This window comes from Papaver somniferum, chromosome 5 (genome assembly GCF_003573695.1).
Source record: "Papaver somniferum cultivar HN1 chromosome 5, ASM357369v1, whole genome shotgun sequence".
NCBI lineage: Eukaryota > Viridiplantae > Streptophyta > Magnoliopsida > Ranunculales > Papaveraceae > Papaver > Papaver somniferum.
In genome coordinates, this window is record NC_039362.1 from 149,742,484 (window position 1) to 149,760,750 (window position 18,267).

Genomic DNA, 18,267 nt, shown 5'->3' on the forward strand with positions numbered 1-18,267 from the left:
GAAATCTATCGAAACCTAAGGTTTATGATCAACAACTCTTGAATGGTTTTATATCAGAAGATAAAACCTTAAAAAAGACAAGAGGTGAAAAACCTAGATTACAAGTTGTATAATCAATCATGAAGATTAAATCCAACTCAGCTTTGTGATCCCGAATACAAAGACTTTTATCTCACTCTTGTTCACGAAGAACAGAAGACATGGAAAACAACCTTATGAAGCTTACACAAATTTTCCAAAGGGGATGAAAAGGTGTAGCACTCATGAACCCTTTATTTATAGTGAACAATAACTTGGAGGCTACGCAAAGTTATTTTCCTTTTTCAAGACTCTCTTAATTTTGGGAGTCTTTCCTAAGTTACAACTCTTGCCAAAATAATTAAATAAATAATTAATTAGCAAATATTGTATTTATGTGAGTAAATCACATTTTAACTTAGGAAGGAATCACAAACACTTTAATATGGTAATCAAATATGTTTGGAGTAATAGCTATCTTGCCTAGATAAGGAAACATCAATTACATGACCAAAAATGGCTTCTTGTCACGTAATTGGGCTCAAGTCCGTGAACCGTTACAAACATTTCATGGATTGTTTCCTACTAACGAACTGTAACAATTACATCAACACTTATAATTGTTACTTTAATAAATCACTCATAACTTCATCGTTATAACTCGGAATTGAGTGATTCTTGGCTCGTTGAATTCGTAAGCTCATTCAATATAACATGAGAACCTTTACAGGGATAAAGGTTATTGTAACAAAGGTCGTGGATCAAATAACCTCGAGTATATATATATACATAAATCTACATTTACCGTCATAGGAATTGTTCCATAGAGTGAGCATTTATTTCGATAGATTTAGAAAGGTAGAATTGAACAAGAATTCAAATGAAATCAATTACCACATACCTTTGTTGATGAAGTCCTTGTTGATGTCTTCTTGTAGTCTTCAAACTTCATCCATCAAGGATAGCTTCGATTATACTTCTTAGACTTAATCTAGTCCGAAACTATCTTTAGCATACTAAATCAAGAATGCATTTTGGAAAATAAATTGATAACTAACTTGACATACCAATGCTAGTGGGTTCAACCGAGCAATACTCTAACAAACGTAAAACCATAGTATTAAACGTATAATCCTTAATGCGTATGGTAACTATGATATCATCTTATTAGTAATCTTATTTTTTATGACTAAATTCTATTATTTTCCATGCATAAGACAAAAGTTGTCGTCCCAAAGATTGTCGAAAATGTTTGCAGGTATTTTTCGTTAATAAATTAGTTGTTGAAAAAAAAATTTATACGAGATGTGCGCTTTAGTAGATTTTACAAGAGCTTCTCAAAACCCTTTTTGTTACCATGTCTGCTAGTGTTTTCGGCGGTGCTTACGAAAATATGGGAACAATGATAAGACAATGAAGATCAACAAGATGTTAATAAATCCCATTTGAGTTACTGGATGGATGAAAGACATAAATTTTGTTTATTATTAAGCATCGTGTGTTAATGATAAAATATCTTAAATTAACTGGCACTATGTATTTTTTTAGTAAATGAGAGTTAGCTATTCAAATTAACCCACAAAAATTTTAACCAAAAAGGAAAGAGTATGATGCATGTATTTATTGACTGTTGGTGTTTCCTAGGAGGGAGTTGATGACCTAAAATCCTAAAAGAAAATCTAGTTAACTTAATTATTGTATTTGATATGAATCTTGTTGTAATTAAGTCCTGAGAATTCAATAAGGAAGGAAATCTGCGAATAATTCTATTGTAATTATTATATCCTATTTAACTTTTGTTATAGAGCCTATTATAAATCCAGAGCACAAATCAAGTAATAAAAAAAAAAAGAATAAAAATAAAATTTGAAAATGGCAAGTCTCTCAAAGAAACAATGGGTATTCAATTTCACCAATATTCATATGGTTGTAGCTTCATCTTATGCTTGTTACTTTTGGGTGGTGTCTCTACTCAGTTGAAGCCGCTGCACGAAGGATTAACGGTTAGTTTATTTAGTTTCAAGAAATCAGCATATTGGTCTTACCAAATATATACTTGTTTTCCCTTAATAAAGAGAAAGCGATAGTTGCATTATTTGTTTTATTGTTATTATTGCTATTATTTTATTGTGTAATTTCTTGTAACCTGACTTTGTTATCTCATTACTCTAGCGAATCATAATGAATCATAACAATTGACTAATGGGTGATGCTCGTGGGATAATACAGATGGAGCAGTAGAAATAAGAGAAGTAATAAATTATAAGTGTACTACTATAATAGAAGGCAGATGTGTAGATGATCAAGATTGTACCGCTCTTTGCAGATCAGAAAAATATTCAGGCGACATATGTGAACCAAATGATAGAGATGGAGAGCCTTTAGGGATATGTTGTTTAAACTAGAACTCATTTGATTTTTTTCATAAGTAAATAGGTATGTAGAATTTTATATTCCTATTAGGAAAAACATTGCAAAAACTCAATAAATGAAAATTTACGCTGACCATTTTGTTGGATCTTTTTATCGTGTATGTTGATGATTATTTTTATAGCCTAAATTTTAAAAAATAAATAAAAAAATATAATATATTGATTAGGTAAAATCAAGTAGTGGTCCTACATTGATAAATGAAATATGATTACATTTGTTTTTTGTTTGGAATAAGAACTATTATAACCTCCTAACAAAAGTTTGAAAATATATTTACAATTCTTTAAAAACGTACTCCCTACATTCTACTTTAGATGGTAGTTTAGGATTTTTTTTATGTTCCAAAATAGATGTAAAGGTGTTTCTCTCGAATTTGCGTTCTTTTTGGAATCATACATAGGATTTGGAGGGAATATTTGGTTTATCCCAAGTAGAATTATAACGAGATTAGAAATTTACGCTAATCTAGAAACTAAAACCTTAAAAAAAATTAACTTTTAGGAAGATAAAAATAAAGGTAGATTCGGGAATTTTTTTTGACTATTTTCGATGTTTTTTAATCTGCATGAAAAGAACCCAGAACATCTTCTAAAATGGAACGGAGAGAGTAATAATTTTTCTTTCTCCATTATTACCCAATGAGTTGTGTTATAATGATAGAATTGTTTAAGTGTTCACGTATGGTAGATGAGCGTCTCCACTTGTAATGATCGATGACACACTAAACAGAGTCTTCTAGTTTTCAATCTTCAAATTACCTGCACAAACAACTTTATTTCACTAATGGTCGATCACACACTGGACAAAGTCTGTTATTAATGGGATACGAAAAGTATTATCTTCAGATCTAGATGCAATAAAGCAGATATGAAATCGTTGATCCTTGAAATAGTTCGAGTGACCTTACATATCTTAAGAAAAATATCACAAAATAAACAAATTAGATCTATCAAGGTTCAACTTTTTCTCTAGTTAATCAAATCAATAACGGAAAAATAAAATAACAATATGATTCTAGTTTTCCAGCAATAATATTACTAGTTTTCTGTTATCACAAATAGTACGTTAATCAATCTAGACGATTTTTAAGCCTAAAAGAATGTGTGGAATCTACAAGATATTATCTCGAGAATTCGTATCTTGATAGCAAGATTACAAGAATTGTTCTTGTTGGAATTTGGTTCTTATAACAGTTCGGGTACATACTAGGTTGTTACTTGGATATTGATTTGTGAGATCGTCCAAGTAAAATTGTTTTACAACTCAGCAATATGATCTTATCTATTGATGTATACTACTAATTAAAACAAATTAATCCATACAGTTTCCGAATGAAAAAGTTATTAGTGTACCTGGTACACTATCCTTTTCACTAAGTTGTTACCATATTGTTATACTAACACTATTTAAAGGTAAAATACATACTGAAAAAGCGGGGGTCTAACAACCACACCCAATATTTCGTTTAGCAATCTGTATGGACTAACTCCAATATACTTTTAAGAGAATCAATTAGACAGTCAGACTCAATCTTAATAAAAAGTATATCAATGAGTTGTATCTCAATTTCTCAATTCAATACTTACTCAAGCAAATATAAATCTTTGAGTCTAATTGAATACAAGAGAAATTAACTTGAACGATACTAAAGACCAATGTTCAAGTATCAATCAATTTCAATCAACAACCAAAGGTTGGATTTACCGATTGATCAATTCAACGCACAACCTGTGATATTTCAATTATATAACAAAATATAATGCAGAAAAGAAATAACACAGACACCAGAAGTTTTGTTAACGAGGAAACTGCAAATGCAGAAAAACCCAGGGACCTGGTCCAGATTCAACACACACTGTATTAAGCCGCTACAGACACTATCCTACTACAATCTAACTTTGGTCTGGACTGTAGTTGAACCCTAATCAATCTCACACTGATCCAAGGTACAGTTGCGCTCCTTATGTCTCTGATCCCAGCAGGATACTACGCACTCGATTTCCTTAGCTGATCTTACCCACAACTAAGAGTTACTAGGACCCAAAGTCGAAGACTTTAATAAACAAATCTGTATCACACAAAAAAGTCTACGAAAATAGATAAATCTGTCTCCCACAGAAATACGTCTTTTGATAAATCAAGGTGAACAGGAACCAATCGATAACCCAGACTTATATTCCCGAAGAAAAACCTAGAATTATCAATCACCTCACAATAATCTTAATCGACTAGCGAAACAAGATATTGCGGAATCACAAACGATGAGACGAAGATGTTTGTGACTACTTTTCTATCTTGCCTATCGGAGAAATTAATCTCAAGCCAATCTTACGATTGTACTCAAATACGATAGAAACAGCAAGATCAGATCACGCAACTACAGAGAAAATAGTTGGGTCTGGCTTCACAATCCCAATGAATTCTTCAAGTCGTTAACCTATAGGTTCTCAATAGAAACCTAAGGTTAAAGGAGAATTGAATCTAGATTACAACTAGTATCACACAGGAGGTGTGGGGATTAGGTTTCCCAGTGGTTAGAGTTCTCCTTTATATAGTCTTCAAATCAGGGGTTTGCAATCAATGCTACCTTGGTAACAAAGCATTCAATATTCACCGTTAGATGAAAACCTTATTAGATTCAAGCTAATATCTTTCAACCATTAGATAGAATTCATTTAGTTTGAGTAACCGTACCCAAACTTGTACAAGTCGTTGGTTCAACGGAAGTTAACCGTAGGTTAGCCATATGAGCACTTTCATATCAACTTTGTTCTTCTTTACCACAACTAGTTCAAATGACTCAAATGAACTAGTTAAAGAGTTGTTTAATTGCTTAGATCTCATAGAAGTATACAAGACACAATCAAAACAAAAACAATTTTGATTCACTCGAATCGATTCATGAACATTATATCCACGGTTTGCAAAGATTGCATTCCTTAAAATTTAAATATCTTAATTCACGAATTAAACTGTTTTTAGAAAATAACCTACTTAAGTACGCATACTGGTACGCGGACTTAAGTACCCGGATTAAAGTTTTTTTTCAGTTCACAAACTCCAGCAGAAATTCACGGGCTGTGAACTTCCGGCAGTACTCGTACTGGTACACGGACTTTAGTTCCGGTTATCCTGAGCAGCAAAGTACACATACTTTAGTTCAAGGATATTGGACTTAAACACATATGAGTTGTCTCACAATGTTTATATCCGACCATGGTTATGTATTCTAAACTCTCATTTCAATCATTGAAACATTCTTAGAGGACGTTATATAGTTGTTGTTCACAAACTATTTTTCGTCAAAGCGATTTTCAAGTAATTGAAACTAATATGACTTTCTTCACTAGTAAACATGAACTTGGCCAAAGTGAAAGCTTACCAGTGCATATTTCGAGAAATAGATAAGCGAGATAAACTCAGCTCTAAATAGTACATGTGTATAATCATAGTCTATATAGCAATACGACTCTTGTCTCAAGATATGAGATAAAGTAGATTTTTGAGTGACAGATAAGTTCAAGTCTCCATATACCTTTTTGTCGATGAAGTTCCACCAGTTCCTTGACTAGTTCTTCGTATTTGCATGATGAACACCGTAGAGTCTAGAGCTCAACTACGCTTTCTATCCTAGTCCGAGACTTAGCTATTAGTATACTAGAAATCAAGACTTATAGTTTTGGAAACTAAACTTGACAAACAAGATTGAGATAGCAACGCTTGCGAGTTCGACCGAGCAGTGCTCTAACACATACCAATATCTTAATATTACATGAGTCAGGATAAGTCAACAATGGAAGACTTGACCTATATACTTAATAAGTATTGCGTTTTTGTGAACAATACTTTTTTCAGCAAGGACTCCGAGGATGTCCACCGATCAACAAATTGAAATCATGAAGTCATTATATAAACGTGAACGTCAAAATCAGAGATTAGGATTTTTAACAGATTCTCAACCATTTAAATTAATTAGTACACAGTGAGGTTTGATATTTCCTGAATGTACGCATGTTTGATAGGTATACAGAGCTTTATAAGAAAAACATATTCCCAAATACTAGCTTCAATTTTGTTACCGTTTGACTTTTGTAAAAAAAAAAGGCGTTCAAAGTGTGAATGCATGCTCCTCATAACAAATTCGAACAAGTAACAACAAATTTTCCCTTTAGTTGACTGATTTGGATACCGCCTTTCCAAAATTGGCTTCAACGATCCCGAGCCAAAAGAAATAACTGATTTTCTCTTTGGTTACTGCTTCTGAGACTGTCTTTTCAAAATTTGACTTTAACGATACCGAGCCAAAAGAAGGCATGCATATTTTTGTTTGAAATTGATTTTATTTGGATAACACATCAGAAGTAGCTTTTCGATTTCTAGGAGTCGAAAATTTAGAAGTTAGTTTGGCTGACAGATTTCAAAACGACTTCTAGAAGTCGAAAATTTTTATGAAGCAAAATAGTTCTGCTTCTGACTTCGACTTTTGGAGAAGCAGAAGTCAGAAACAGATTTGTATCCAAAAGTGCGATGAGTTTTTGTTAGGGTACCAACCCAATAGACTTATATCTACCCAATTTTATACCATCCAGGAGATGGGGGTTGTGCTACCGGGTTTCGAAATGCTAACATTTTTTTGGATAGATTGTGTGCATGTGGCGCTAGCTCGATTTAATGCATGTGTAAAATCATATGTTGTTAGGTTTTATTTTTGTTGCTAACAATGTTGGAATTGTACTCTTTTATGGGTGTCTGATCAAATGCTATTCATGGAATTATGTTACTAGTAGTTAAGGATTATCCCATAAGTTTGGTCGATTTTGCTGTTAAATTACTTTTTAGAGACAAAAGAAAGGAGAATCAGGAATTATTTTCCAGTATTGATAATGTATTGTTCATGCTGCCAAGTGTTAGTTTATGTATATGTGTATGGTTTAGTGCTTCCAAGACCAGATGAGTTTATGTATATATGCCTACATGAATGAAAAATGTTTGTTGGTTCAACGTTACCAAGAAGGTATATGCATATGTTCTGTTAGTTTATGAGTTTCTCTAAAATAGTATTGATAATGGATTGGATTTTATGGATTTTAAAACACGATGATGATGGAGGTCACAGATACAGCAAGAATAACCAAGCCTTTAGCCCCAAGCAAGTTGGGGTAGGATGGAAATGGAACCCATTTAAAATCAATACTACTTGAACTTCTTTTTTCAGTTTTATTTTTTTATTCCTGTAGTTTCCAACTTGATTCTCTCTGTATTCTACGGATCCAAGCAAGTGAACCTATATCTTCCAGTTAATAATAAAGAAAATGCCACCATATCTCAACAAGATGGATATCGTTGCACCACAGGACTTTCAGATCAAGGGCACAATCAGTTCAGATTTCTAGTGTGAGTTACCAATTCTTGTTAGTCCAAGTTTATTCCCAGATACAAGTGAGTTACCAATATTTTAGTCTTTCAATAATTATAAAAAATTCTGTTTAAAGGCATACTTCGTAGTCATGCAGTTAAGGTACTAATCCATAATGATGTATGATTGATCCAAAAGCTGATTGGAAGCACCTCCAGAATGAATTGAACGATCCAAAAAGAGTGCGCCCATTAAACATGTTTTTGTACTTATTTATCCATCAAGCCAATTGTCCCTAACTGTTCAAGTGAAATCACATATCCATAAAAGTTAGAATCGTGTGAAGCCCTCTTGTTTTATTCTATAGAAGTGAATATCTTCCTTGAAAATATGAACTTGCAATAGCAAATTTATAATTTTTCCATAAAAAAAAAAGAATTAAACTTGTTAAAGAAGTGAATATGTTTGCTTTACTTCAAATGAAGTTCTTCAGAAATTTTTCAGTAAACTCAAGTCTTTATACTGTATTAACATAAGTTAAGAATTCTTAGAAATAGAATAAGAGAACTAAATATATTTGCTTCAAGTCATAAAGAAATGTGGTTCTAGGACATTCTTTGGCTATTAACTACAGCTCATAACTTGGACAAAGTTAATGAGAAAGCACGGAACCTACAATGATAGCCCAAAGAGGCCAAATTTTATTTCAGAACTAGGGATCCAATAATGTTCCAATTTTAATAAAATCTGGAACGAGTTTTCGACACTTCCATATTTAACTCTGGAAAATTAAAACGTTGTTCTCCCATCTTATTCTCAAAAAGTTTTAAGAAGGCAAATTTAAATGAGCTTTAGGAGAAGGATAGATCCATAGAGATGCTCCATAAAATTTAAAAATTCTTGTTTGTACCTAGAAATATTTCCAGGCACAGAACACAATGGTTTGGTGATGATGATAAAAACTAGGGTTAATAATACAAAACAAGCAGGAATAGCAGAGACAGAAATTTAACGTGGTTCGAAAAGTGTTGCCTACATCCACGGACGAATCCCCTTAGGGAGAGATATTTCGTTGATGTGATTGATACAATTGATTTTTGATCCCTTTTGCCGTGTATTTTCATCTATCGGGGCCTATCCCCTTTAGGGTTATAATTCCCCCCTATTTATACAGTTGAATATCTGAGTTAAACCCTAATTTCGAGATAAACTTCATAAGGAAGTAATTTGGCCAGCAAGTCATCTGGAACATTCCAGAACTTCTTCCAGGGTTCTTGCACTGTATCAATGGAAATGGGCTAAATGGACATGGGCTTGCGGGTTTGACCAATGACATTGACTTTGACTGACAGGGTTCACTTTCGCTGTTGACTACGACTATCGATCTTTGACTGGAAGATTGCCTTGACATGAGACTGGATGGAGGCTGGCTAACATCACAACTAGCAACATGGATGGAGGCTGGCTGGCAGCGCGACTGAGTACTTCGCTGAAAACTAGTTGCCAGCGCAACTGACAACTTGGATGGATGCTGGTTGGCAGCATCACTGGCAAGATGGCTGGAAACTAGTTAGAAACGCGACTTGCAACGTGGCTTCGACAGTTGACCGATGGTTGACCAACCGTTGACTTTGATGGTTGGCTGGTCGTTGACTTTGACCATTGACCAGCCGGCAGACTTGGTTAGCCTATATACTGTATTGGTCGGCTGAATGTCAGACTTAAATGAGGGCCAAATGGTTGTTCAAATGGCGATCTGGCCTAATATATGCCATTTTTACTCATGGTACAAACAAATCTGTACGGATTTTGGCAAGTACCAATATTGAAACAAAAAGTTTGTTTAAGTTAGGTGTCTCATTTTAACTCTTGTTACTGTTTGTAGATGATCAAGTTGTATTAGTATAGTCAAAATCGTTGTTGTCAGATTAGGTGTTGTCGATAAGGTCTCCATATAATAAATGAGATTGGAATTAGTAGAAAATGTTTGAGGCACTATGTTCCTATTCTAATCCGATCGATCGATCGACTACTCGGCTATGATATTCACAACTTGGCAAGTTTCTAAAACCGATTGTGAAAGCTTTGTTAATTAAGTAGTACTTTTTTTAGAGGGTTTATCAATGCCTTCGACTTTAAATCATCCTTGATATACCTATTTTTTCCAATTGAGCCATCGAGGGATTGGTGCTTGGACTAACATTTGCAAACAAAGGCAAAATCAAACATGAAAAGCAAATAACATTAGCAAGGCAGTATTATCTTCACCAAAAGTCGGAGCGCCTGATGTTTTAATGATAATCAAAGGTTTATTGCTCCTTGGAATCTCTTGATGGTTCTTCATCCACCAATCCACTTCCTGAACCGCAACCTTTTTTAAGTTTTGATGTCAACTCAGAAACTTGCTTTTTGTTTTTTTTCTTTTTCTTTTTCTTTTTTTTGGAAAGAGGAGTTTCAGGACTCGAACTACTAGTGTCAACTTGTTTCTCGAGAGGTTGCTTATCGTTCTTCTCCTTTTGTTGCTCTAGTGCATCTGATATAAGAATATCGATACCCGTCGACTCCATTTCCCTGTTTACAATGTTAGCCATGTCGGCCATCATAAAACAAACAAGGTTAGCAGTGTCAGCTCTTAAAGTTGAAAAATTTGCTTCCATAATGGAAACTCGTTCCTCCAAAGCTTGTTTCTCCTCCTTGTTCTTTCTGGCTTCGTGTTGAAAAACGCGATTGTTTAACTCTAACACGGAAACTCTTTTCTCAAGAGCTTGTTTCCCAGCCTTCTCTCGTTCTCGTTCATCTTTAAGAGCACAATTGCTTAATTTTAAGTCGAGAACTCTTTTCACAAGAGCTTGTACCTGAGCCTTCTCTCTTTCATCTCCTTCATTAGCGACTGTAGCCGGTGCTTTTATAGAAAGACCGGGAAGCCTATAAAAAGGAGAGTCTAGTTTCTCGCGAGACCAGGTATAGGATTCAGGGTACATGACTTCAGTGCAGGTAATGACCCAACCTTGGGAGTTTATAAACTTACAGAAACAAGTCGACCAGTAACATAAGAAATGTGTAAAATCACTCTCTCTGTTATTGCCAAAAGAAAGATGTTTTGAGAAATCTAATTCTTCGCAATCACCGGTTATTAAATCTGATTTTCCTGCAATATGGCTACCAAATTCTTTCTTAACCCTTACTACGTAAAACTGCTGCTGCATATCTAACTCACAAACTATAAACAATTGAGGATCTCTAAACCAAGACATATTTATGATCACTTAATTGAGAGAGAGTCTATTAGTAAGAAAAGAAACTGGCCAAGGAAATCCGAAAAATTTCCACATCTCTTTAACAGAGATCAAACACTATATAGACACTTATTATCTCCTGCTGTTAGGTAATTCGTTCAGACCAATTGGTATAAACTACTTGCCCGTGCTTCATTACATCTCAAGTGTTAAAACTTATTTGATCCCTGGTGGCAAGGCTGCTACAAGGATTCCCCAACTTTACCTGATGCTGGGGACGTAGGAAAACGTCTAATCGATTATCTTTGTCTCAAATTATTCGATACCATTTCTTTTTAATCGGCTACTAAACCTTAAAGAAAAAAAAAGTGAAGGAGACATAGACATTATCATAAAAAATAACGGACCGATACTATGTACCCTTTCTCCTTCTCTCTATTTTGTGTCTTCTTCTAGATTCATATGACATAGCTAGTGACGTAATAATCAAGGGCATCGTCACATTAATTGTTTGAATTTTCGGAAAATGGGTTATTTGTCCAAATATTTTTAAAACATGGTTCAAATGAACGAGTAAAAATTAGTATGGGTGAAATGGACACCAAAAAAATAGCAACGATGAAACTGGATTCATTCTGATGTAAATTAAAAATAAGAAAAGGTATTTGAAAATGTGTATGATGAAACTGTTTACATGCCGACTATTTTTACATTTTTTTTCCATTCAAAAAGTATCAAAATTAGATGTTCTTTTCACCCAAAAATTATTGATTTTTGTCTTTTTTACCAATTGTTTGAATTTAGTGTCAGATAATGTTGTAATTTTTCACGTAAGTCTATATACGACCACTGCCGACACAGCTCATGGGGGATTAATCAACGGGGTCAGGCCACATGTTGGTTGAATATTGACCGATGAATTACACTGTGGGAGTGAGGAATGGATAACCTTAAATTTGCACCCTACATGTGGTTGAAAATCATTTTTGAGTTCAGAAAATCAGGTGCCACTTTTTCGGCTATATAAAGTCTCTCAAAACTATCTCTGTGAAACTCACCTGATAAAGAAAAACAAAGCAAGCAATCAACCATGAATACCCTACAACAGCAACAAGATGATGGTCACATAATAATGTTTCCGTACATGGCACAAGGTCATATCACTCGGTTTTTAGCATTAGCAAGGTTCATCTCTCAAAGAAAACCAAACATCAAAATCACATTTGTAAGCACTCCTCTTAACGTAAGGCGCCTTCAATCAGCATTAACTTCAGACAAGAACATTCATTTAGCTGAGCTTCCTTTCTCAAGTGCTGATCATGGGCTACCAGCTGATTCTTACAACACCAACTCTTTACCACCTCATCTTATCTTAACACTCCTATACGCATCAGAATCTCTAAAACCTTTATTCGACAATCCAGTAACCCAAATCATAGCAACTGAAAAACGTGTCCCTAGTTGTATCATAGGTGATACTTTGTACGGCTGGGTACATGAGACTGCCAAACGTGTCGGGACGTTTCATTTTGCATTCACTTGTGGTGCTTATGGATCAGCTATGTTTATCTCAACCTGTTTACATCTCCCACATCGCAGGGATGATAATTCCAATGATCTTATCGAAGAGTTTCAGGTACCCAAGGTACCCGGCACATGTCGGCTATCTCAGCTTCCGGTGTATCTAAGAGAAGCAAATAAAGAAACCCCGCATGTTAAATATTTCCAGAAACAGGGTTTTAACTCAAAGATGATGCAAGAAGAACTGGGGGTTTCTGTGCAATTGGCTAATGGAAATGAAGGTCAAGTATCGAGTGAAGAAGTGCAGAAAGTAATTGAGCAAGTAATGGATAGTAGTGAAGGAGAAGAAATGAGGAGGAAGGCAATGGTGATTGCAGAGAAAATTAGTGCTGCAATGAGAGAAGATGAAGGCAGTCACCTTAAAGGGTCCTCAGTTAGATCAATTGATAATTTCCTTGCAACTGTAACTACTAAAAAAGTACTCGAATAAGAAGAATTCTTGGGAACATACCAAGAATCTCTATAGAGGACACTTTCATTTTTAATGTAAACAGACCTTCATAAATAAAATGGAGACAGAAATCTTTCAATCAGTTAAACAGGTGCTCATGGACATCACAGAATCACGCCAGACAATTAAAACTGATGATGAAGAACTACCACTATTCATACGAATAAACTACTTGTTGCAATGTTCCTCATAAGTTACACCAACCCTGAGCAAATTTATAATGCAGATAGAAAATCAGAATCAAAATTTTAATGCTACAAAGCCTACCCAAACTCATATCTGACAAATATTCCATGAATTGAATCATCTAGTTACAGGCAAAAAGTAAAAAAGCAGAACCCAAAAACGAGCATCCATGGCATATGAAGACCTATTTACAGCGCATCAGTTATGTAATCCAGACAAGAAATCCCATCCAATCCCTAGATTTCGCTAAAGAAAGAAGGTAAATCACATAACACTGATGACTAAAATCAGAAAGAAGGTAAATCGCACCAATCTTGAGCTAATTTATAATGCAAACTGAAAATCGGAATCGAAACATTGAAGCCACAAAACATACCCAAAGTAACTGCATCACTAACAGGAGTTGGCAACTTATGTATGACAAATATTTGGTGGGTCATCTAGTTACAGGCAAAAAGTAAAAAAGCAGAACGCATAAACGAGAATCCATGATGAAGACCTATTTACAGCGTATCACTTATGTAATCCAGACAAGAAATCACTCTCAATCCCTAGATTTCGCTAAAGAAAGAAGGTAAATCACATAACACTGATGACTAACAGAAAATGTTGGGTGACGCTAACTAATATAATATTTAAAAACAAAGTTCAGCATCTTAAGGATCTGGCTTTTTAGTTTTACACTAACACATTTAGTACAAGTAACTACAACTACCGCAAATTTTTACAAGACTACTACGCGCTTACAGTCGTCAATTGAATCCCTGGATTTCTTCCCCAAGAACTTGATATCGGCAAAAAGGTGACGTCATGGCGAACAGATAAAAGAAAAACTAGCCTGAAAGTACCGACATTGCTCGTCTGAATTCTGGAGAACCTAGGGCTGACTCCGGAAAGTGCTTCCCACCAGGTACCCACAATCCTTTATGAGGTATAACTACTGGTTGTTTTGGAATCATCCCACTGTCACCAGCTACAGGAGAGGCAGCTTCATTCTTTTTCTTTACGAACGCGAAGAATTCAGCCACTTGCCGAGCATACCTAAAAAAAAAATGCACTATGTTAAGATACAGGGGAAAAGTTAAGCAACAAAACTGCTTTGCAGTTGATTACAAGAGCCAAAGAGATTAAATGAATGCTAAAGGAGATATTGATGGTTAAGTAGACACCAACAAATGGCGCTAAGGGCTACGGTGACTCTTCCTACAACTTACAACATAAGAAACACTATAGAGGGATTAAATGAATGCTAAAGAAGAAAATGATGCTAAAGTAGACACCCGCAAATGGTGCTAAGGGCTACTGTGACTGTTCCCACAGCATACAACAAAAGAACACTATAGAGGATTCCAATAGTACAACCAAATTGAAATTATTGCGCATAATATATCATAGACTGCCCATAATGCTCATCATGAAACAACAAAGATAAAGATAGGACAAAGATGAGTACTCGTCATATAGTCCTGATGCCAGGTTGTAAAACATAGATTCGCTACTCCTATACAAATAACAAGAATCAAACACCTTTTCAACAATTTCTTCAAAATCTGAGCAGTAAAAACCATATAAGATCAAGGGGATTTGGTACCCTAAAACATGCTGGATCTAGATTTGACGATTGTACAAACGGTAGCTGCACCCTTGAAGCCACGATGAAACATGTAACTGATCCTATATTTGCAGTTGTTACCGACTCCAAAAAGGTTTCCTAGATGAAAGTAAAAGGTTAAGCTTCTGTGAAGTAAAAGAGCTATGGGGAGTCAGTTGCCTACTCTGCCAGGGTAGATATATCATAAATGATACCAATTAGAAGCTTACGCCTATCTAATAGACTAGTACCATCAGGTACAAGTGATATGAACTTGCAGCAACCGGCTAACACATCCTACAATACGACCAGTTATATAATACACATACACAGCCATTACATATAATTAATATACCATAAGACGAGCAAAAAGAAAAGTCAACACTTGCAAGGTTGCACACTGATGACAAGAATTTGATGAAACAAATACTTGTGAATATAATAGGAATCTAATGAACATAAGGTACCGCAATAAACTTTACAGAAAGAATATGAAAGTAAATGTGGCCTTACTGTCTCTTTAAATCGATGTCTTTGTTGAAATCAATGTTAGGTTCACAGTCAAGAACCAAAGCAGGAACCTGGAGAGATTAAAAAAACAAAGCTCAGATAATTTAATGGAGAAGTTGGTGATCAAAAGAATTCCAGATAATATAATGAGTGCAACCTTTTGAATACTTGCGTGCATATGATCACCCTCCAGATAGAAGACACGATCCCTTATATCAGGATGCAAGGAGCTATCCATATGAAGAGGGAGCTGACTAACAGATAAGACACCATGGTTCCCAGTTTGGGCAGGAAACAACCAGCTTTCATGCTTTTCATGCAAACCACGCAGATAATCCAATGAAACACCACCTTCTTCTGACCTCCTACGACCCATCATTCGCTTGTGGCAGGTGTCAGGGCTTGCTCTAAGATAAATGAATCCATCCGGGATAAGTCCAGGTAGAGTTGAAACAACTGGGTCAAACCATGAATCATAGATACTTATCTCCATCTCATTCATCCACTTTGCTTCATGTACAGCTCGTACAAAAACCTTTTAGCATGCGACAGCGCAAATAAACAGCAGTAAGCCATGAACCCAAAAAAACTCACAACATATATTTTCCTAAAGGAGACAAAAGGAAGTTTATTTAACTGAGAGACGGGGAGAGAGAGAGAGTCTTCTTACCATTCGGTCACTGAAAACACTCCTTTCCATAAGCCTAAGTGGCTTTATCCCACCAGAGGATTCCCTTTCCTGCATGACCCTTGTCACAAATACATAATTTTGGAAGGTATAGGCATACCTCTCTGGCTCAGAGTAGAATGCATCTAGTATGTTAAAGTGATCAGGCCCAATATCCTGCCACTTGCCAATAGGTTCTGGAACCACCTCAACCAAATCACGTAGCTCAAGTGTTTCATTAGCTATTCTCTGGAGAAAAGTGCTCTTTCCAACACTGATATTTCCCTCAACACAGAAAGTAAGACGTTTGCTCCTAGAACGCTGAGCATCTGAGTCTGGGCTCTCCTTTTTTACTTCTTCATCGACACTCTCTTTGATGAATGAGGTAATGCTCTCCGCATGATTTTTGTGAATGATCCCTACCGAACTTTGCAAATAGTCAACCATTTTCTCACTCGACTTCCCAAAAAACTGCAAAGGAGCAGAATTAAAATTTATCAGGGCAGCACCAAAGCTATTTCAAGCTACCACACACCCAAGGTACATTGGTACACACAACAAATACCCATTCTCAAATAAGTACAGGGAAGTCTAATAAAAAACAAAGAATGGCACTGAGCTTTGGGAAATAACACTCTGAGTACTTGACACTCAACAGTGAACCATGAGAAAATACTGGACAAATTATGTGATGTAACATTTATGTTTATGAAACCCATATGAGAATTCCACATTGAGGGGAGAGAACCATGAGGTTTTACATACGAGTATGTAAGTGACTCCCACAAATGAGGCCTTTCAACCATATCTTAGTTTAAGACACCAGTCTACAAGAAATATCTTAGTTTATGACACCAGTCTATAAGAAACAATCAGCACGTATAAAGAGTGTCAAACCCACAGGTATGAGCACTTGGGCACTCTTCAATTTTTGTAATTCAAGCGACTCATTCAGCTGGATTACAAGAGCAGGGTGCCCATGACTAAACTTGAGCAATACCCAATATACTGAATCCCTTTTTGTTTGAAAGAATTATGACTACAGAATAAATTCCAAAAACACAATAAAATGAAGAGTCCAAATTCAAAATTGAAGAGTAAATTTTACCTTATCTCTGTAAAGTTTTTTTAATTCAGCAACTCCTCCAATACCCTTATCCACTAATTTCCTCAAATTCCTAGGACCAACACCAGGAATTGTTAAAAGGTCAGGATTCCCAGGCAAATTAATCAAACCACCACCACTTGGAGACGAACTCCTTTGTCTCCTCTGTACCCTTGCCGGTTTCTCTACACAATCCGAAGTAGAAGAACCCTCCTCTGTAGCAGCAGAAACTACTTGGAGCCCATCTTTCGCATTTGTACTAAACCAAGCAGGCCTACAAACTAAATACTGAGTTTCCTTAATACCAATCCAAGCCCTTACAGGAGAAATACCCTTACTACTATCAAGTGAACAACGACAAGAAGACGAAGTAAAACGACCAAAAGAAGAAGAAGAAGAAGATACAAGTTTTTTTGATAGAGAAATTGTTTCAGTAGTAGCTGATAAACCACCGACCAAAGTAATCGAAGCCATTGAAGATGATGATGGTGTGAAAGTGAATTTCTTCTTCTTAGTAGGAATTCCCCAAGGAGGAAAAGTGACTGATGTACAAGAAATTGGGCCCGACGATGGGCTTCTTCGTATCAATTTTTGCATCATATAGCATTTCACATGAAGCCTTATCGAGTTTTATCTCTGGTTCTTATCATTATTTCTGAAACTTTTAATAATCTCTGTTAAAGTAATAGAGAGAGTGGGGATTCTGAGCGGGAGATGATGAAGGAGAGAATTATAGGGTTAGGTTTTGGGCGGGAGATGATAAAGGAAAAGGGGTTTTAGGGTTTTTTTTTTGTGTTCTTGGCTAGTGGAGGCTTTTGAAAATGGGGTTTTAGGGTTTCACTAACAAAGAGCGGAAGAAATACTCAAAAGAAAAGAAGGTGCGAGTTTTTGTTACTGCTAGCAGTAGATTAACTAATCTACTCCTCTTCGATGATTTGGCTCTGAAGTGGGGCCCTGTAATTATGGAAATTCCAAAATTTTCGGAAAAGATAGGATTCGAAATTTGAAATACCAAAAGGTTGTCTGGGATTGTTTTTTTTTTCCTTTTTTCCCGGGTAGAGCTAGTTTACGGTGGAATACATGTTATTCCAAGTTTGAAAAAAATGTGAAATATTAAGTCTAATGACTTTCGG

The 18,267-nt window shown here is 35.5% G+C and overlaps 2 protein-coding genes across 2 annotated transcripts; one reads left to right on the forward strand and one right to left on the reverse strand.

Annotated features, from left to right (window-relative positions):
* The first annotated feature begins 12,133 nt into the window (after positions 1-12,133).
* LOC113279853 (crocetin glucosyltransferase 3-like) lies at positions 12,134-13,054 on the forward strand. Its single transcript, XM_026528505.1, has one exon. The coding sequence runs from the start codon at positions 12,134-12,136 to the stop codon at positions 13,052-13,054; it is 921 nt and encodes a 306-aa protein (XP_026384290.1).
* Positions 13,055-13,705: 651 nt separating this feature from the next.
* LOC113283175 lies at positions 13,706-17,981 on the reverse strand. The gene is made up of 5 exons (XM_026532349.1): positions 17,138-17,981; positions 16,033-16,500; positions 15,520-15,897; positions 15,366-15,433; positions 13,706-14,302 (listed from the first exon to the last, which is right to left on the reverse strand). The coding sequence occupies exons 1-5, from the start codon at positions 17,732-17,734 to the stop codon at positions 14,095-14,097; spliced, it is 1,719 nt and encodes a 572-aa protein (XP_026388134.1). The 5' UTR covers positions 17,735-17,981; the 3' UTR covers positions 13,706-14,094.
* Positions 17,982-18,267: the final 286 nt, after the last annotated feature.